A 20745-nucleotide genomic window follows, 5' to 3' on the forward strand; every position below is an offset into this window, starting at 1 on the left:
AAGCTTATGCCCAAATAAATTTGTTAGTTTCTAAGGTGCCACAAGGACTCCTCTTTTTTTTTTTTTTTTTTTTTTTTTTTGCTGGCTAGTAAGTTATTCAGTGATGTATTGGAAATTCATAGATTTTAAGGCCATTATGATAATCTTATCTGATTTCCTGCATAACACAGGCCATATAGTTTCACTACACATTTCTACAGTGGAAAAAATTATTGTTCTCTACTATATAAATGAATATTGAGTCCAATAACTTGTTGATGAAATAGCGAATATGTTCTGTGTTTTTACAGCACCTAGTGCGGGGGTAGGGGTGGGGAGATTAGTCCATGACTAGGGCTCCTAAGCCCTAAAGTATCACTGACCTCTGCCACTTGAACTAATGCAGTTATTGGTAGCAGTAGTAGGTTGTTACCTCTGTGTGGACCAAAACATCAGAAAAGATTGAGACACAAATTTTCCTAGTAGCTTTCAAACCCCTCTAATCCTATACCCCTTACTCTCTGCTGTCCTCTTCCCCCTGACCCAGTTCCTCACCCTCTCTGCATTCAAGTCATGAGGATTCCTCCTCCAGGCTGTCTAGGTGCCAGCAGAGGGGTACATTGAAAGCACAGGAGACGGAGTCTTCCTGCTCTCAGTTTTGGTGCCCAGGCCCATAGCAATCTGGAACAGCACCAACAGGGTAAATCCTGCTCAGCACCTTCAGTCTTGGAATGGAGAAGAATCAATGACTGTGGGGAGGACAAAAACTTAGTCCAGTTGGCACATAGGAGCTTCATAGATTGGAACATTCTCAGTGCAGATAAAAACTTTGGAGAACTTAGCCACCCACAAATCTTAACTAAGCATGTGCAATTTGATTTTTCATGGCTCATAACTTGGTCAAATGTGAGTGAATTTTCACAGTGACCGCAAAAGGCACATGCCTGACACCAGACTGATCCCCCTGGCAAATTTCAGTTAATTGCTCCAAAGCAAAAGTGTGCTACAACTTTGTTAAATAATTTAAAGAATTTTTTAAACACGTAATTTTCCTAAATCCCTTTTTCAGAAATGGCAGAACCATTTTATCTTAAACTTCCCAAAAAATACAGCCTGAGGCAGTCACCCAGGATAGAAAATTCCAAACTGCTAAAGATAGACAAAATTCTAAGTAACTGAAAACAGCGTCTTATAATGGAAACCTTAACTATAGGTGGCACTAACAGCTCTGTCTATAATAAAAGTTTATAATTATTTTTGGTGCTGGTTTCTTTTCCTTTCTTCACCAGGATGGTTTTTAATGGTGGTCACTTTCTTTCATGACTGTCAAATGATGCCTTTTTTTGTTATCTAATAAAGTGTTCTTAAACAATTCCCAATCATCATAATTATGGGCTCATAATTATCTTCATCTTTTGAAATGGTCCTTTTAAAGAGCCATGGATACATATTTTTGTTCAGCTGCGTTATTGCAGCTCCCTGGCAGAGGCAGGTTAAGTGCTTGATAATTCATACACAGTGAAATGTCTTTTTTACCTCTTTTGTCACATTCTGAAAGCAGCCTTTACATTGAAACAGCCAATTTTGAAAGCATACTGCTTGCATTAAAATTAACTGTATCCCTAAACCCTTTTCTCTGAACTACTGTGACTGAACCAGTAAGTCACCCAGGTTAGTAAAACATGTTCAATCATTTCCTGTGTGTCACTGGTAGGATATAAAATGTTGTTTTCTATAAATCTACTTACATTTATACTCACCATTCCTATGAACACCCTAAAAATGCCCAATTATAGCAAACATGATTTTATAGATTATAATGGGCTCATTTTTGAAGTTTGTACATATGGTTAGATAATGGAGAAGGTTTAACTTACCTTGCCCATCCAGCACCCACCAGGGTGACAGAAAGACTAGGAACATCTGCTTCAAAGATTTGTGTCCACTGATGTGGCTTCTTTCCTGCTTGTCTATAATGACTGGATTACTTTACACTGCTGAATTTTTGGTGGTTATATTGCTCTGCATAGAAATGTGTCATTGCAGAGTCATCAGACCCCCTCTGGCCTCACCATCTGAGTAGAATGATCAACAAAATCAATCAGAAACTTCAAAAGACAGTTCTCAAAACGTAAGAGCTAGTCATGACTAATGAGATAAAGGGTATAAAAAGTTTGCAAATTTGAAATTTAATAATAATTATTACTCGGCATTTACATAGAACCTTTCACATAAATAAATCACATTACAAACGGAAGCCAGGCTGGGAGTGCATGGCTTTTTTGGCTCCCTCAAAATGAAAAGGGAAAATTCTGGGTGTGTTCCTAGCAGCTGCCAGGTAAATTTGTATATTCAGCTCTTCGGCTCATCTGAGGTGTAAAATGGTAAAATTGAGGGGGTTCCTACTGATGCAGGGTATAATTTACATCTGCTCAAGTGGTGCTTTTTTATTTATTTTTTTATGGCGCATCTGTTTGATTTTGTATTTCTTTGTTGTCTTGGTAGGAACTGTGTTAAACATGTTTTGAGTGAATGCATGTATGTGGAAAGATAAAGTGAGAGTGAGAACTCTGAGATCTCACTTTGTTCTGGGGAGAGGTTCCAATCCAGAGTCTTGAACTCCAGCATCTGTTTGGAGCCAACTGTGATAAGTTGAAGCCAAACTAGTGGAATGGTGCAGTAGCTCTCAACCTTTCCAGACTACTGTATCCCTTTCAGGACTCTGATTTGTCTTGCATGCCCCCAAGTTTCACCTCACTTAAACTACTTGCTTTCAAAATTAGACATAAGACTACAAAAGTATCAGAGCACACTATTACTGAAAAATGGCTTACTTTCTCCTTTTTACCATATAATTATAAAATTGGAATATAAATGTTGTACTTAAATTTGAGTATAGTATATATAGCAGTATAAACAAGTCATTAAATGCAATTTTAGTTTGTACTGATTTTGCTAGTGTTTTTTTATGTAGCCTGTTGTAAAACTATGCAATTATCTAAATGAGTTTGGCAGAAAGACGACAGAGCTGTCCACAGCAGTCAAGCTGAGGGGGACTGCCCTTATCTGCATCCACTTGACTACCACCAAGTCAAACAATTTGGGAATGTGGTATGGGTGAATAAGGATGTGAAGTAGGGTGAGGTGGGAGATCTAACAACCAGCCAAGAATAATGACTGAGGCTCTGAGGACTGTCCCATTTATCTATTTTGTGATTTTTTTTTTGCTTAATTTCATTTTAAAATTTATTAAAATAGTTTATTCCAAATAAAATTACCATGGCCAGCTATCTGAAGGGATCGTCTACAGTACACCGGGACCAACTAACATGTTTCTAAGGTAGTTAAACTGTGTCTACATTAGATGCAAAATGTTTTTTCATATCCCATTTAGTAACTTGATTTTGAAAGGTACCATTTTTCCTGTCTAGACTAGGCCAGGGAAGCCATTACAAATGGTTGAAAATAATTGAAAACATCCAACTCTTCATCAGATTTCATTGTAAAGTAAGACTACCTTTTCTTATGTTTGTATTTCTGTTCTGTCACACTGATGACTGGGTTATATTAATTCAAATAACTAAAGCACATACTCAAAAAGTATGTCTGTGAATTTCTTGTTTGTATCCTGCTAGCAAATTTTGCCCTAAATGTCTAAAAGTAATTACTAATTGAGATTGAGTAACTCAATTGAACTAAAAAAGAAAAACCGACTCAAGGAAACTAACCTAACAGTTTGAGGAAAAACACTTGGAGGCAGGAGTTACGGCAGTATGTAAGTAAGTGTGTCAGGAAAGAAGGGCTGAATCTGACACAGAATTTGAACTGAAGGACACAGTTTCCAGTTCTCACTTGGACTGGGGTCACAGTTCTAGCAGCTAAAATAATTAGCTCAACAGGTATATAAGCAGAAGCCAAAATGATAAATACTTTTCATTAAATAGTTACCATTTGAAATTACACATAAAATTTGTTCATAAAGCAAGCAAACAGTGAAAGACTGCCCTCTAGTGACACTTGACAGTAATCTGTCAGAGGTTGGTCTATTCTTAACAAGGACCAAGATATTTCAAATCTGCCTGGGTTGGATTTTTTTTTTTTTTTTTTTGATTAAGACATTTTGAAAATCTTCCTCTAAACTAACAAAAGACTTGGGAACATGGTTGAATCAGAAATGTATAGGTTTACTCATAATTCTTTGAAATTCCTTGGAATCAAATTAGATTTTGTCTTCTGTGGCTCCAAGTAAACAAGCAAGCCATAAATTGAGAGCAGTCAATAATACTTATGAGTCTTCTCCATGGTAAGAATTCCTGATGGTTGTTTTTTTGTTGTTTCTTGGAAGAAGGGGCTTAAAATTGCTTTTCTTCTGGGTTCTCCTCGAAACCTGTTACACCTGTATAATATTTGTTCATCAGCCTTTTACTGCTACAGACCCAACACAATGCCACTTTTTAGGGTGCGTATATTTCTGCCCACAAGTCATAAAGCTTAGTTGGTAGATATATCTCATCTTCTAATGATATGTTCCACAGTTTATTAGCTTACATTGCTATATTCTAGAAGCTCCCATCAGTTTGTTTCCTTATAAACAGGGTTTCTACTGATAAAATTATATCAAACCTATTTTAACTGCTTGGCAGTTCTAAAAACAAGTATAGAAATAAATCAAATTTGAATATTTTGAAGGTTTTATTAATTGATTATATTTCATCTTTCCTGTTGGAGCAGATCTCCCAGTCTCTTACTGGGAAGTTAAATAATACATCTGTGAATGGAAGATCTCTGTAATGTTATTTTACTCTAAGCCAATGACTTAGGGTCTTCCCTGCCATGTGGCAACATTGTGATCCTCTGCTGGTGAAAAGCTGTTTTCAAGCTGGCATAGCCAGCCAGTAGATGATTCTCCTTATGTTAGGAAATTCTAACTAGTGTAGAGCCGCCTCCTCCTCCTCACCCTTGGGCTAGTGGCAGGGGTGAAAGTAACTTAAAAGACTTAGCGGTAAGCCGGAGTCCTGAGTGAGGGGCGTGGCCTCAGCCGGAAGAGGTGGGGCTTTATATCAAGATTTAAAGGCCCCTGGGCTCCGGCTGTGGCTGGGAACCCCAGGGCCTTTAAATCACTCTGGAGCTACCAGCTGCAGATGTGGCTGGGAGCTCAGGGCCCTTTAAATCACTGCACAAGTCTTGCCACCGCTACCTCGGGGCTCTGCCGGAGCCTTGGGGCTGCTCGGGTTAGCAGTGGCAGGGCTCCGGTGGGGATTTAAAGGGCCCGGGACTCCCCGCAGTGCCTGGTGCACCGAGATCTTTAAATCCCCTCCTGAGCCCACCTGCCGGAGCTCCGGGGCTCCAGCAGCTGGGCTCTGGCGGTGATTTAAAGGGCCCAGGGCTCCCCAGAGTGGCTGGAGCCCTGGGCCTTTAAATCACTGCTGGGGAAGCCAGTCCAGTCCAGCATGGCGTACCGGCTCTTGCCGGTACACCGGACCGGACCGGCTTACTTTCACGTCTGGGTAGTGGACAAGGTTGATGAAAAGGAGGTATGACTGTTTAAGCAATTTAAAGCAACCTCAGGGCTATTCTAAACTGAGCTTGAGCACAAAAAGCACACCGACTCAAGGATCCTTTCCCATTTCTGTAATCCATCATAAGTCTATACTACATTAATTATGGACTGAGTTGACAGCAAAACCTTCAGTGCATAATACTTTCCATTTTAAGGCCCGTTCTTAGTTGTTTATAATTATTCCAAACTGTAACAATTTGGGCTGAAATATTCCATGCTGCTTCTCTGCCACAGCCTGATTTTGCTAAACTTAAAAAATAAAAATAAAAAATGGTTCAGTTGTTTCTGAGAATGGGATTGGGGGAAATATAGTTTTCCCAATGTTAAACCAAATGTTAGTTTTCCCAATGTTAAACTTTATTTCTGTGTTTAGAACCTTCAGCCTTTGGAACAGGAACTTGGAAATTTGGCAGGGGAACAGTCTTGGGGCAAGAGAGATGTCTTTTGCTGCCCCTGTGAATAATCTACACAGATTTGGCCAAGTCATCAGAAGTTGAAAATCACCATTTCCACATATTCACTGGAGTTTGCTAAAATCTTTAAACATTCCATCTGCATGGATCATGCCCTCAGGCTCCAAGGAGCTTCCTGCATGGTAGGTGTGAAGTTATTGACATGAACTGTGACCATACAGATTTTTGTTGCAACCAAGGTCCTATAGGTGCACCAAATCTTGTACAAAGGAAGTCAAGTAACATGTCTGTAGAAAGGTTGTAATTTGCTGGTTGTGATTATGCTGTCTGTATGTGTGTATCATTTTTGTATTTGAAGTTATGAATATTGGCTATGTCAGGGGCGGGCAAACTTTTTGGCCTGAGGGCCGCATTGGGTTTCCAAAATTGTATGGAGGGCCGGTTAGGGGAGGCTGTGCCTCCGCAAACAGCCAGGTATGGCACGGTCCCCGCCCCCATCCGACCCCCCCACGGGCTCCTGCCCCATCCAAACCCGCTGTTCCCTGATGGCCCCCCCGGGACCCCTGCCCCATCCACATCCCCGCCCCCTCCCCTGACCGCCCCTGGACTCTCTGCCCCTAACTGCACCCTGCCACGCCATCCAACCCCTCCTCTCATTCCTGATGGCCCCCCCAGGACCCCTACCCCATCCAACCGCCCCTTCTCCCTGACCACACCCAGACCTCCCACCCCTAATTGCCCCCTGCCACCCCATCCAACCCCTCTCCTTCCTGACTGCCCCTGCCCCATGCAACCACCCCTTCTCCTTGTTCCCTGACTGCCCCCGGAACCCCCACCCCTGACTGCCCCCCACTGTCCCATCCAATCCCTCCTCTCATTCCTGACTGCCCCCCCTGGGACCACTACTCCATCCACACACCCCCGCCCCCGACCTCCCACGGAACCCCCGCCCCTGACTGCCCCCCACTGTCCCGTCCAACCCCTCCTCTCATTCCTGACTGCCCACCCAGGACCCCTGCCCTCATTCAACCCCCCTGTTCCCCGCCCTCTGACGCCCTGACCCTTTTCCACTCCCCCGGCCCCTAACCACCTCCCCAAACTCCCCTGCCCTCTATCCAACCACCCCTGCTCCCTGCCCCCTTACCACGCTGCCTGGAGCACTGATGGCTGGCGGCATGGCTGCACCAGGACAGGCAACCGTGCAGCACAGCACAGAGCACCAGGTTAGGCTGGGCTCTGCAGCTGTGCTGTCCCAGGAGCTCACAGCCCCGCCGCCCAGAGCATTGCACCAGCGGCACAGAGAGCTGAGGCTGCAGGGAGATGGGGGAAAGCACGGGAGCTAGCCTCCCAGGTCAAGAGCTCAGGGGCTGGGCAGGTGGGTCCCGCAGGCCTGATGTGGCCCGCGGGCTGTAGTTTGCCCACCTCTGGGCTATGTACTTGTATCTCAATGTGTTTGATTCTAAGTAGCCTCAGTGAAGCATTTGGCCAGCTTCTTGAGAAGGGACTATTCTCTGTAAGCACCCAATCAAGAAATACTTAACTGACAATGGACTTTGGGAGACGCCAATCCACATCTGAGCTTTCAATGTTCAAATTAACATGTAAACAATGGCATTGGCCTGCAAAAAGCTGAATCATTCATGTGACTTGCCCAGGGGGCTACAAATTCCATCTTGTTGCTGAGACTTTGCACAGAAGAACAAAGGGGTTTCCGCCCACAAGAGAGAGAGAGAATATAAAAGGTCTTGGAAGCTTCTCCATCTTGTCTTCAGCTGGCTCAAGAAATGGTCTCTCCACCCCAAAGAGATGCCTGAAAGAAACTTAGACAAAGGACTGTAACTATGAGGGTGAGAGTGATTGCTGGACCCAGGCCATAAGCCACAATGTTGGTCTGAAAAGGATTGGGCCCAGACTAGGAAGGAATCTAGTCTGTGAAAGAAGTTTATTGGACAGGTTTCAGAGTAGCAGCCGTGTTAGTCTGTATTCGCAAAAAGAAAAGGAGTACCCGTGGCACCTTAGAGACTAACAAATTTATTAGAGCATAAGCTTTCGTGAAGTGAGCTGTAGCTCACGAAAGCTTATGCTCTAATAAATTTGTTAGTCTCTAAGGTGCCACGGGTACTCCTTTTTTTTTGAAGTTTATTGGAATATCTCAGGGGGTGAGATTTACCTGTATTCAATTTCCTACTGTATTAGGCTTAAATTTGCGTGTTTTATTTTGCTTGGTAACTTGCTTTGTTCTGTCTGTTATTACTTGGAACAACTTAAATCCTACTTTTTATATTTAATAATATCACTTTTGTTTATTATTGAACCCAGAGTAAGTAATTAATACCTGGGGGAGCAAACAGCTGGGTATCTCTCTCTATCAGTGTTATAGAGGGCAGACAATTTTTGAATTTACCCTGTATAAGTTTTATACAGAGTAAAATGAATTTGTTTAGGGTTTGGATCCCATTGGGAGTTGGGTGTCTGGGTGCTAGAGACAGAAGCACTTCCTAAGCCATTTTCAGTTAAGTCTGCAGCTTGGGGGGCACGGGTCAGACCCTGGGTCTATGTTGCAGCAAATTAGCGTATCTGGCTCAACAAAGGCTTCTGGAGGTGAAAAAGGGCTCAGAGGTAGTCTCAGCACATCAGGTGACAGTCCCAAGGGGGTCTCTGTGAACCAACCTGCCACAGTAGGTACAGAGCTAAAGCCTTGGATGGGGCATAATAGCACAAGCAGCCGCAGCAGAATATTGTATGATTTAGAGGAAGGGGTGTGGGATTGGGAACCTGGAAATAATCTTCAAGTCTTAGCTTTTCTACTGACTTGTGTTAATAATTCCGTGTACTTCAACCCTCCTACCTTGACAGGTTTCAGAGTAGCAGCCGTGTTCGTGTGTATTCGCAAAAAGAAAAGCAGTACTTGTGGCACCTTAGAGACTAACACATTTATTTGAGCATACGCTTTCGTGAGCTACAGCTCGCTTCATCGGATGCATTACGATGAAGTGAGCTGTAGCTCACGAAAGCTTATGCTCTAATAAATGTGTTAGTCTCTAAGGTGCCCCAAGTACTGCTTTCCTCCTACCGTGGTAGCTCTGGAGCTCTTGGCTAGCGTAGATGTTCTTTGGGACATTGTTGTATTTTCCCCGGCTAAGGAGCTCAGGGCCTTCTCATGTTCAGCTGCTAACGGAATAGCAGGTGGTTGGTTTCCGTAGCACAGCCCGAAATCTGAACGGTACGTTAAAGCCCCTTGGGGTGAACCTGGAAGCCGCGCGGCCGGGTTTGATCAACTTCATGCCATAGTCCTCACCTGCCCCACGGCGGCAGCAGCACGAAGCCCAGCACAGCCCGGTCACCAGCCCAAACGGGGGGGGGGGGGGCGCAGGAGGGGCGCGCGCGTGGCGGCTGAAGGCGTGGCCGGGCGCTAGCTGCTCTCCGAGCCCGGGGGGCCAAGGACGGAGCCTGTGCGCGCGGCGGCGGGGGCAGCGCGGCGCAGGCCGGGGCCTGGCGGGCTCAGGGCCAGCGGAGGCGGGATGGCCGGGAACAGGCCGGCGCCTGGCCCCGGAACTGGTACATTGCCGCGGGGACCGGCCCCTGCCTCAGCTCCAGGGCGTGGGCGGCCGGCTGCTCCTCCCCCTGCCCTGGCGGCGGTTCCCACGGAGACAGCGGGGTGCAAGCGCCTGGAGCCGCGCCGAGCAGCCGCCAGCCCCAGCCTGGCTCGCCTCGGCCCCGCAGGTGGCGGGTGTTAGCCGCCGCCCCAGACCCGCTCCCGGGGCCCTTCCTGGGCGCTCGCCCCGCGCTCTGCTGGGCTGTGGGCCGGGGTGACTCGCCCAGCCCGACCGGACCCTCCGGCTCCGCCATAAATAAGCCCCGTGCGGCCCGGCCCGGCCCGGCGCGGCGCGGCGCAGGGGCCCGCGCCGCAGGCAGAACCCGAAGCCCCGGGGAGTCAGCCGGTCGGCGCCGTGGGCCCTGCAGACAAGGTGGGTGGGGAGTCCCGGGCCGGGCTGGGCTGGGCGCAGGGCTGAACGTTTCACCCCCCCACGCGAGGCACACTCGCCCCGGCAACCACACAGTCACACAGCTGCCCACTCACCCCAGTCCCGCGCGTTGAGCTAGGCAGGCGGCCACTTCCCCAGCTACCCGTCCAACCATTCAGCTGTCCGCCCATGCGCCTGTCCCACCATGCAACCCCTGCTGCTTCGACTACGCAGCCAGGCACGTAGCCGCTTGGCCATGCACCTGTACAATCCCGCAGCCAGCCACCCCTGCAGCTGTCCAGCCTTTCAATCACCTGCCCAGTCAGGCAGTCACTCACCAGCCTTCCCATTGCCCAGCCACCCATCCAACCACGCACCCACACAGCCACCTGTTCTGCCTTCCAATTACTCAGCCACCCTCCCAGCCATACAGATGCTCAGCCACTGAGCCTTCCAACCAACCTTTCACTCACCAAGCCATATGACTGCCCAACCCTCTATCTGCCTCCTCATCCATACAGCTATCCATTAATCCACATACCCACCCACTAGGCCAGCCACTCATTTTCCCACTCAGCCTACCCGCCCGCTGACTCAATCATCCACCTCTCCATGCACCCATTCAAGGAGGCATCCAGCTGCTCACTTCCCCTCCTAGAGCCCATGAATGCAGAGGGAGAAACAGCCTGATGCTGAGTCCCGGGCTTGTATGGAATTTCCTATATGCCACCTCCTTCCTTCAGGAGGTGCCGGGAACTTGCCAGCTCCCACTCCCTCCCCTGACAATGTCTTTTGTTTGTGAGCTGGGCTCTGCTGGGTCTAGCTACTCCTTGTGACAGCTGCAGCACTGCAGTGCCAGTTCTGTGGGGGGAAAAGGACATTCTGACCACTCCAGTGAGAAAATAGCATTGTTTGTTGGCGTGATATAACTTATCTCTAAAGTCCTAAAGATTTCTGAGTTACTATGGTAGCTCTCTTGAGTCATTTCTTCTGGATAGCGGATTTCTAAAAAGGGTGAAGTGGGCTGGAGATAGGATAAGCTATAAAAAATGAAGTGAGAGGTTGACCTGAGCCAGAGATGTTTGTTTGACCTTTATGTCAAAGAGAGCACTAAAGCAGCAGTATTTGAGATCTACTCCTATGGAGACCCACCTGGGTACATGAAGATTGAGGAAGCCTGGTTTAAGGGCCAGAGACTAATTACTGGAAGGGCCAGGTTATTGAGTATACAGGAATGTACCAAAAGGTGTTGGAGAGCTAATGTGTTGAAGAATTCTCTTCTGACTTTAAATAGTATTTTGTTCAGTTGAAATGGACTTCTGTGTATCTAGTAAATATTATTTGTCCCTTTATCATTTGGAAATCATTTAGAAATATTATTTGTTTTATGTTGCTTCATTTGTGTTCCTTTTTAGCAAAAATTGATAAGATCTGGGCTGTATTGATAAGATCTGGCTGTGCCAGATATCTGTGTGCCTTTGGGCAAGTCAATCACCCTGTTCTTCTTTTTCTTCTTCTTAGGCAACTGGGATAATATTTACCCATCCTATTAGTAATGTTTGTAAAATCTTTTGAGGTTCTTTAAGGGAAAGTACTATAGCAGTGAAAAGTATTATTTTTAATTATTAATCTGGTCTACATTAAAGAAAGTTGTATAGAAGAGAACTCAGGGGAGAGATCAGAGATAAGTGTTGGTAAAATCAACAAAACAAAACTCAATCTCTAGAAAACTTGGATGTTTAACCCTTCTTCTGCATCCAGAATTGTCATATTGTTGAACCAAAGGAGGGCCGTTATTGTATAATTTTCTTGTGGGGTGAGACAAAATGGAGGTAAAATAGGCTATCTGTGAATGGGAACTCTAGGCCAGGCCAGACAAAGCAGGGTAGGCTTTGCCTACTTTATTAAGTTACATCCAATATGATTGTTACTCATGTTGTAAATTACCAATGAACATTTCTTTTAGTTTTGCCTAACCATGTTCAAATATCACCCGTCTCTACTGGGAAACAAGAAAAACCCTTTCTCTGCATTCTCTCCCCTCTCCTTCTTCTGTTGCCAGTCTTACCATCCATCAACCTCCCCTAATTTTCAGTCTCCCCTCCCCGCCCATGTTGTTTACCAAGGTATTTCCCTGCTGAATTGCCCCACTTGACATAGCTTGTATTTGCAGCATTGTCACTGAAATGAACTAATATTCTATCTCTCACACTGTACTATTAAAACACAAGTATAATTTATTTATACCGCTAGGTGGCAATTACAGACTGTAATTTGTTTTAGAGAATGATATGATAACACATTGTTTTCTCAAGGGTTTAACCTGGTGGTATCCAGTTTGCTATGGAACAATGATTACTCCTGTTGGAATTTTGCGCCAAAAAATTAAAAATTCTGCAACAAAAAATTCTGCACACAATATTTTAATATTCTGCATATTTTATTTGTCAAAATAACAATAAAATCACACCAGTTTCAATTATTTTTGGTCATTTATTTCAAAATACCTGTCAGCAAGTATGTCTGTAACAATACAGACAACAAAAAAGATTCAGGAAAGGTTTTTTGACAACTAGCTTCCTTACTAGGCATATTAATACAGAACTCTGAGTAATAATTCATTTAAACTACAATATAGAACCGTGTTTCCCGCACTCCTCGGAAGCAGAGCAAAGGCTTGGGGGAGTCAGGGGTAAGGGAGAAGTTGAGGGAGAGGGAAGTAAATTGCTGGGAAGGAGCCTGGGTGTGAACTTGGAGGGCTGTTGGGTATGGGTGGGAAAAGTATGGTATGACATTGCATTCCATGTGCTTTATGAAAATATGCTTATGAATGTGAATATGATTGATTTATGCAAAAGGTCTCTTGTAAGTATCATTCAAAGTTTATAATCTACTGTGTGTTCATTCTATTTGTATGTATGTATCATGCTTGTATCTAAAACTAGAAATATGAAGTATAACTCTGAGGTCCTAATGTAATTATGCAAACTGTGGGCCCTTAATAATGGCTTAGAATCTTGATGGCTTCCATTGAATTGGTTATGAATGGGTTTATTTACCTGTAAGCCTTTCTGTGTAAGTGTGGGCCAGCCCATGGGTAATGAAGAACGAGCTCTTAGAGTGACATGTCACCTGAGACTGGAATCCATCTTAAATCTGGTACTTTTCCATTTAGAAGGAGGGGTGGGGACCCAGAGAGACAAAAGATTCTCGCCTTGTGCCAAAGCTATAAAAGGGAGTGAAACGGTACAAAGGAGGCAGCCAGTCATGAGAACACCCCGAGTTACTACCTAAGGCTGCCAGTCATGAGAAAACTCCTAGTTTCCACCTAAGATGTCTGCTGGAACTAACAAGGACCGTACCAGGGGAAAGGATTGGGCCCAGATTAGGAAGGAGTCTAATCTGTGAAAGAAGCTTATTGGAACATCTCTGAGGGTGAGATTTTACCTGTAATCAGTTTCTTAATGTATTAAGCTTAGACTTGTGTGTTTTTGTTTTATTTTGCTTGGTGACTTACTTTGTTCTGTCTGTTATTACTTAAAACCACTTAAATTCTATTTTTTATACTTAATAAAATCACTTTTGTTTATTAATTAACCCAGAGTAAGTGATTAATAACAGTAACTGGGGGAGCAAACAGCTGCATATGTCTCCATCAGTGTTACAGAGGGCAGACAGTTTGAGTTTATCCTGTATAAGCTTTATACTGAGTAAAACGGATTTATTTGAGGTTTGGATCCCATTGGGAGCTGGGTGTCTGGGAGCTGGAGGTAAGTAACCTGCTGAGCTGTTTTCACTTAAAGCCTGCAGCTTTGGGGGTGTGGACCAGACCTGGGTCTGTGTTGCATCAGGCTAGTGTGTCTGGCTCAACAAGGCAGGGTTCTGGAAGTCCCAAGCTGGCAGGGAAAACAGGTTCAAAGGTAATTCCAGCACGTCAGGTGACAGTGTCAAGGGGGTCTCTGTGACCGAACCCGTCACATATGGAACAGGTTTTTTTTGGGGGGGAGTGGGCAGGGAGGGATTGTTAGGGAGCTTTCCCCATGCAGACCCTGGATGACCCCTAGCATCTCCCATTCAGGCAGGCACATCTGTCCATCCCCATGTGTCTCTGTGCCCTCACCAGCCAATCCCCTGTCCCTATGTCCCCCTGTAGCCCGTCCCCATGTGTCTCTGTGCCCTCACCAAGCCACTCCCTGTGCTTATGTAGCTCTGCCCCCTCCCCCTGTCCCCATGTGTCTCTGCACCTCCCTCCACCTGTGTCCCTGTGCCTTCACTCCCATTCAGTCGCTGCCCCAGTCTGTCCTGCCCCACTAGCCCTTATGAACCCTGAGATAATGCTCCTGGTGGATTGAGATAGTATGCATTTCTTGCAGTTCTTGAGCAGTTTCCAGAGTTGGCCTTAAGAACAAATAAAACAACTGGCTGCTTTTGGGTGAAATACTGTCCCCATGAAAGTCAATGGGAGTTTTATTATTCACTTTAGTTGTGCCAGGATTTCACTCCCAGTATTTGGGGACTCCACATAGCTTCAAGAAAAGGAGTACTTGTGGCACCTTAGAGACTAACAAATTTATAAGAGCATAAGCTTTCGTGAGCTACAGCTCACTTCATCACATAGCTTCAGTAATACTCAACCTGATTACTCTCTAGTAGAAGGATAGCTTGTTTTGTTTTGTTTTGATTTTGGTTAAATCTTCGCTACAGTTTGTTTTGTGTCATCCAGAAAGTGACTCTACAGAAATGACATTGTGGGATCCATGTTTGTCTTTCAGTTATTTCATATGAAATTTGATCAACTTTTTTTATCTGTCAAATGCAGAAACCTGGATCTGGATTCTTTCCTTCTTGAGTATAATTACTGTTATCTCAAATGAAACTGAGGTGTATTATAGGTATTATTAAGGTGGAATGATTGTCCATTTCATTACACCTGTACTAAAGATGTTTACCTTTAACCTTTAATGCCTGGGCCGGCTAGCCATTCGGCTTCTATGGCCCCATGCCAGCTGGAGTGGGCCCAGCAGTGCCAGCCACTTAAACAGTTAACCATTTAAACAATTACAAATATTTAGTTTAAACAGTTAACTTTTTAAACAGTATTTACATCCTTAACCTGTACACTCCTTATGGTATCAAAATATGATATATTGTAAGTACATTGGAAGCAGGAAGCCTGCTAAATACCAGTAGGGTCCCTGGCCCAATGAGTTGCAAAAGAGCACTCAAGGAAGATAAGGCCATTGCAGAGAAACTAAATGAATTCTTTGCATCGATCTCCATGGCTGAGGATGTGAGGGAGTTTCCCAGTTCTCTCCAATCCCAAAGCCATTCTCTTTAGATGACAAATCTGAGGAACTGTCCCAGATTGAGGTGTCATAAGAGGAGGTTTTGGAACAAATTGATAAATTTAACAGCAATAAGTCACCAGGACCAGATGATATTCACCGAAAAGTTTCTCAAATGTGAAATTGCAGAACTACTAATTGTGATATGTAATCTATCATTGAAATCAGCTGCTGTACCAGGTGACTGGAGAATAGCTAATGTGACGCTAATTTTTAAAAAGGACCCCAGAGGCGATCCCGGCAATTACAGCCCGGTAAGCCTAACTTCAGTACCAGGCAAATTGGTTGAAATTATAGGAAAGAGCAGAATTATCAGACATATAGATGAACACGATTTGTCGGGGAAGAGTCAAAATGATTTTTGTAAAGGGAAATCATACCTCACCAATCTACTTTGAGTATTCTCAAAGTATCCAACAAAGTATCCAACAAGCATGTGGACAAGGATGATCCAGTGGATATAGTGTACTTAGATTTTCAGAAAGCCTTTGACAAGGTCCCTCGACAAAGGCTCTTAAACAAAGTAAGCTGTCCTGGGATAGGAGGGAAGGTCCTCCAATGGATCAGTAGCTGATTAAAATATAGGAAACAAAGGATAGGTATAAATGGTCAGTTTTTAGAATGTAGGGGATAAATAATGGTGTCCCCCAGGGCTCTGTACTGGAACCAGTGCTGTTCATCATATTCATAAATAATCTGGAAAAAGAGATAAACAAAGGTGGCAAAATTTGCAGGTGATACAAAATTACTCAAGATAGTTAAGTCCAAAGCAGACTGTGAAGAGTTACAAAGGGAAGTCACAAAACTGGGTAACTGGGCAACAAAATGGCAGATGAAATTCAATGTTGATAAATGCAAAGTAATGCACATTGGAAAACATAATGTCAACTATACATCCAAAATGATGGAGTCTAAATTAGCTGTTACCTCTCAAGAAAGAGATCTTGGAGGCATTGTGGATGGTTTTCTGAAATCATCCAGTCAATGTGTAGAGGCTTTCAAAAAAGCGAACAGAATGTTGGGCATCATTAGGAAAGGGATAATAATAAGACAGAAAATATCATATTGCCTCTATATAAATCCATGGTACACCCACATCTTGAATACTGCGTGCAGATTTGGTTTTCTCATCTGAAAAAAGCTATATTAGAATTGGAAAAGGTTCAGAAAAGGGCAACAAAAATGATTAGGGGTATAAAACAGCTTCCATATAAGGAGAGGTTAAAAAGACTGGGACTTTTCAGCTTGGAAAAGAGATGACTAAGGAGGGATATGATTGAGGCCTGTAAAATCATGACTGGTGTGGAGAAAATAAATAAGGAAATGTTATTTACTCCTCTTAACACAAGAACTAGGGGTCACCAAATGAAATTAATAGGCAGGAGGTTTAAAACAAACAAAACCAAGTATTTCACACAATGCACAGTCAATCAGTGGAACTCTGTCAGAGGATGTGGTGAAGGCCAAGATATAACTGGGTTCAAAAAAGAACTAGACAAGTTCATGGAGGATAGATCCATCAGTAGCTACTAGCCACGATGGTTAGGGATGTGAAACCATGCTCTGAAGTGTTCCTAGCTTCTGTTTGCCAGAAGCTGGGAATGGGTGATAGGGGATGGATTACTCGATGATTTCCTGTTCTGTTCATTCCCTCTAGGGCACCTGGCATTGCCCACTTGTGAAAGACAGGATGCTGGGCTCGATGGACCATTGGTCTGACCCAGTATGGCCATTCTTATGTACCATTTATCGTCACATATTCCTTCCCCTAAACCAGGGGTGGCCAACCTGAGCCTGAGAAGGAGCCAGAATTTACCAATGTACATTGCCAAAGACCCACAGTAATACGTCAGCAGCCCCCACCATCAGCTCCCCCACCCCGCTCCCAGCACCTCCCACCCACCGGCAGCTCCGCCAATCAGTGCCTCCCCCTCCCTGCCTGCACCTCCCAATCAGCTGTTTCGTAGCATACAGGAGGTTCGGGGGGGAAGGGAGGGGAGGAGCGAGGGGACGGCAGGCTCAGGGGAGGGGGCAGGAAGGGGTGGAGTGGGGCCAGGGCTTGTGGCAGAGCCAGGGGTTGAGCAGTGACCACCCCTGGCACATTGGAAAGTTGGTGCCTATAGCTCCAGCCCAAAGTCGGTCCTATACAAGGAGCTGCATTTTAGTTTCTGAAGAGCAGCATGTGGCTCCAGAGCCACAGGTTGGCCACTCCTGCCCTAAACTCTAGCAAGAAGCTTTGTAATGTGATGAGTATTTTGATGTTGTTGCTTTAGAAGCTAATTGTGTGCTTAAAGCAGCTGTTTGGCCTTAAAGCCAATAAGCTCATGCAGCTTTAAAAAGTTTGAACTGAGGCCCTGATTCAACAAGATACTTAAGATTGTGCCTAATTTTTAAACTCATGAGCCATTCTATTGAAGTTAATGGATCTACTCACATGTTTAAAGTTAGATGCATGCCTAAGTACTTCGCTGAGCTGGAGCTAGTGCTCCTACAGCTGGAGCTAGTATTCCTACAGCTGACTCTGGACCCATACAAATTAATGGGAATTTTTCCATTGACGTCATTTGATGCAGGATCAAGTTTTTAGCCTCAGAATGGAAAAGTAAAATTGCATCTTGTTTTAATTACTTAATCCAAACTAATATGCATTTTTTTACCTTTTTTGCCTATAATTAGTTGCTTTAGTCCTGTAATGCTGCATTGAATATGTTCATGGAATGCCTCAGTTCATCTGTAAGAGTTATATTTGTAGTTCTACTCTTGCTGAAAAATGTCATTTTTGTGTACATATTTTTTTTTGTGCAGATGGAGCATTTATCTGAAAAAGCAGCTGAACGGCTCCATGCTGAAATCATTAATGAAATAGACACACCTCGCACCCACGACCTCAAGCTCTTACGGGCCAAGCGCTTAGCTTACTATGGAAGGAGTGGAAGGACAAAGATTTGCTCTTGTGGTATGGATAATAAACTAAGTTCATCAGCTTCCAGAGGAGCAGTTTTACATTCTGCAGTGAGCACTAAAGAAGAAGAAAATCAAACTTCCACATTAAGTGGCTCTCAGCAACCTAATGATGCAACAAATAGAAGAAAACTTTTAATTCAGAGATCATCTGGAGTAAACCATCAAGGAAAAGAACAAGAAACAATTATCAGAAATCCGGAAACACATAGCAAGTGTATGACTCAGACCTGTATTTCAGAATTAGATCATAGACTACTTGAGTATCTGACTGTTCCAGAGACACAGAAACTCCAGCATATTATGATTTGGGCACAATTGTTTCTTAGTAAATCTCAGCGAGCAGCTCATATGCTGAAATTTTCACAGTTATCTCAAGGACTTATTTTGTCTCAAGACAATGAAAGTGAAATAGCACTAACTAGGGAAACTAGAAGCTCATCCCGTTCTTTGTCACAATCGACAGATGATTTTAACCTCAATGCACATGCTAATATTTGCAAGAGTTCCAGTTTTTCTTCAATCTCTGAAGTTAACTCAGAACATACAGAAAGGTGCCTTTCTCTTGACCCTTTAAGAAATAAAACATTATCCCCTGAAAGCAAATGTTTCTATAACATTCAGCCTAATAATAATAATCAGAGAAAGACAATAATTAGGATCAAGAGAGAAAGAAGGGACCCTGAGATCTCCCCGGGTATTTTGGGCCAACTTGCACTTGCTGATGAAACCTGGAACAGCAAAGAAAAATCAAAATTTCAAAATATAGGTGAGAAAAATATGTGGTCAGAAATACATAGTGTCCAGCCAGAACCTCAAGTTGTGTGTAAAACTGACAATTATTCAGGTAAAACCGCAGAGGCTCCATGTGAGGATCCTAGTACTTATTTTTGGGCTCCCCTAGTTGATAGCTCAGATGAGGAATTCACAGACAGAATTGTGAAGACAAAAAGATCAAATAGGTCTGGTGCTGAGATTAAGGAGCACAAAAAATCTTCATGCAGCATATTTTCATTTAAAGAAAAAAATATAAAATATTTGAGTTCTGGTGTGCTGGGAGGTAGTATTGCCTCCATGAAGAAGACGTACAACAATGGAAAATGGTCCATGGGAGAAAAGCACATATTAGAGAACAAAGAAAATTATAAACACAAAGGTTTTAATTTGGCTTTAAAGACTCATGGCTGCAGTGAAGGCAAGGTTATTGCAGGTAGCATCAAGGAAGAGGCTGAAAACAGATGTATCCCCTTCGCTAGTGAATCTGAGGTAGAAAATGATGAATTGGAAGATCTGGTGGTAGATTTTACACCTCTGAAGAGAGATACAGATCAGAGAAATGAATCAAGATTCAAGGATATGGAAAACTCAGATTACACTGTTGAAATGAGAAAATGGATTGGAGAAAAGCAAACAGACAGTATCTTCAGTAGCACAAGTTTTTACAAGAGTATGGGTAAAGGAAATAACTACAAGAAAGCTCAAAAAGAAATAGAGCTAAAGTGCTCTAAGAAAGATCCAGCCATGCAAAGTAGCAATCCTTTGCTGAATTCATTAGTGAACCCTCCGGAACACACTTTTAAAGTTTGCCCTGGCTGTGCATGCCTCAGTTATCCAGATATGACTTGGTGCAGTGGATGTGGTTGTGTTTTATTAGGTATATTAACACAGTCTAGTAAAGACAATATGGAACATAAATCCAAAGTATTCTTAGGAGATGTGACTGAGAAGCAGAAGAATGTTTTCAGTCAAGTCATCACATCTTCACATGTTTCAGAAAGCAGCTCAGAGGAATTCCCCAAACTCAGAGAAAGAAGTGATGATTGCCAAAAGATATGCTGGGATGATAAGCCATTGTTATATTCAGACTGTGATATTAGTGTTTTGGATCAGTTAAATAAGGCCAGATATCTTCATCCCAAAGAGAGAAACCAGCCATATTCTTTCCAAGAATACCTTGGATACTCTAAAGAGGAAAAGATTGCTAAACATCTTGAGGGTAAGGTGATTGAGCAAGAGGAGACAGAAGAAACTCGCAATGGTTGTGGAGCTACTGATCTAAGCTCTGTTAGTGACATAAATCCTGATGCCATAGAAAAAGAAAACAGCCATCTTGAAGAACAGGACACATTTGTAGGAGAATCTACTTTTATGAATCTTTTGGATAATCTTGAGTTGAACAGTAAAACAGAGCAGAAAAAAAGCCAAGTTTCAATAGGTAAAGAATTTTTTCACATTTGCTAAGTTGTTCATTTTTAATTATGTAAAATATATAACCATTTCTAACGATTACTTTAAGGAGAAATGTGGTAATCCTCTGTTGTTGAATATATGCATGATCCTGTTGTTTGTTCTTCTCTGACTGTCATAATTCTTCTTCTCTGACTGTCATAATTTATTTTGGGTGTTTATAAGTAAATCTAAAATTTTATGACCTTTGATATAAAAATAATAATAATAATAATGGCTCAGCACTGATAAAGTAGCATCCATCTCTCCAATTCCTAATTCATTAACTGAAATTG

At 43.5% G+C, this 20745-nt stretch overlaps 1 protein-coding gene across 1 annotated transcript in view; it reads left to right on the forward strand.

Moving 5' to 3' along the window:
• The first annotated feature begins 9424 nt into the window (after positions 1-9424).
• The window catches only part of LOC119856195, a 118999-nt gene continuing 107678 nt past the window's right edge, over positions 9425-20745 (forward strand). The window contains exons 1-2 of the mRNA XM_038403426.2: positions 9425-9920; positions 18068-20438. Of these exons, the coding sequence (XP_038259354.1) occupies positions 18068-20438 (2371 nt within the window). The 5' untranslated portion in view covers positions 9425-9920. The remainder of the gene's footprint in view (positions 9921-18067; positions 20439-20745) is intronic.

Source organism: Dermochelys coriacea, chromosome 5 (genome assembly GCF_009764565.3).
Source record: "Dermochelys coriacea isolate rDerCor1 chromosome 5, rDerCor1.pri.v4, whole genome shotgun sequence".
Lineage (NCBI taxonomy): Eukaryota > Metazoa > Chordata > Testudines > Dermochelyidae > Dermochelys > Dermochelys coriacea.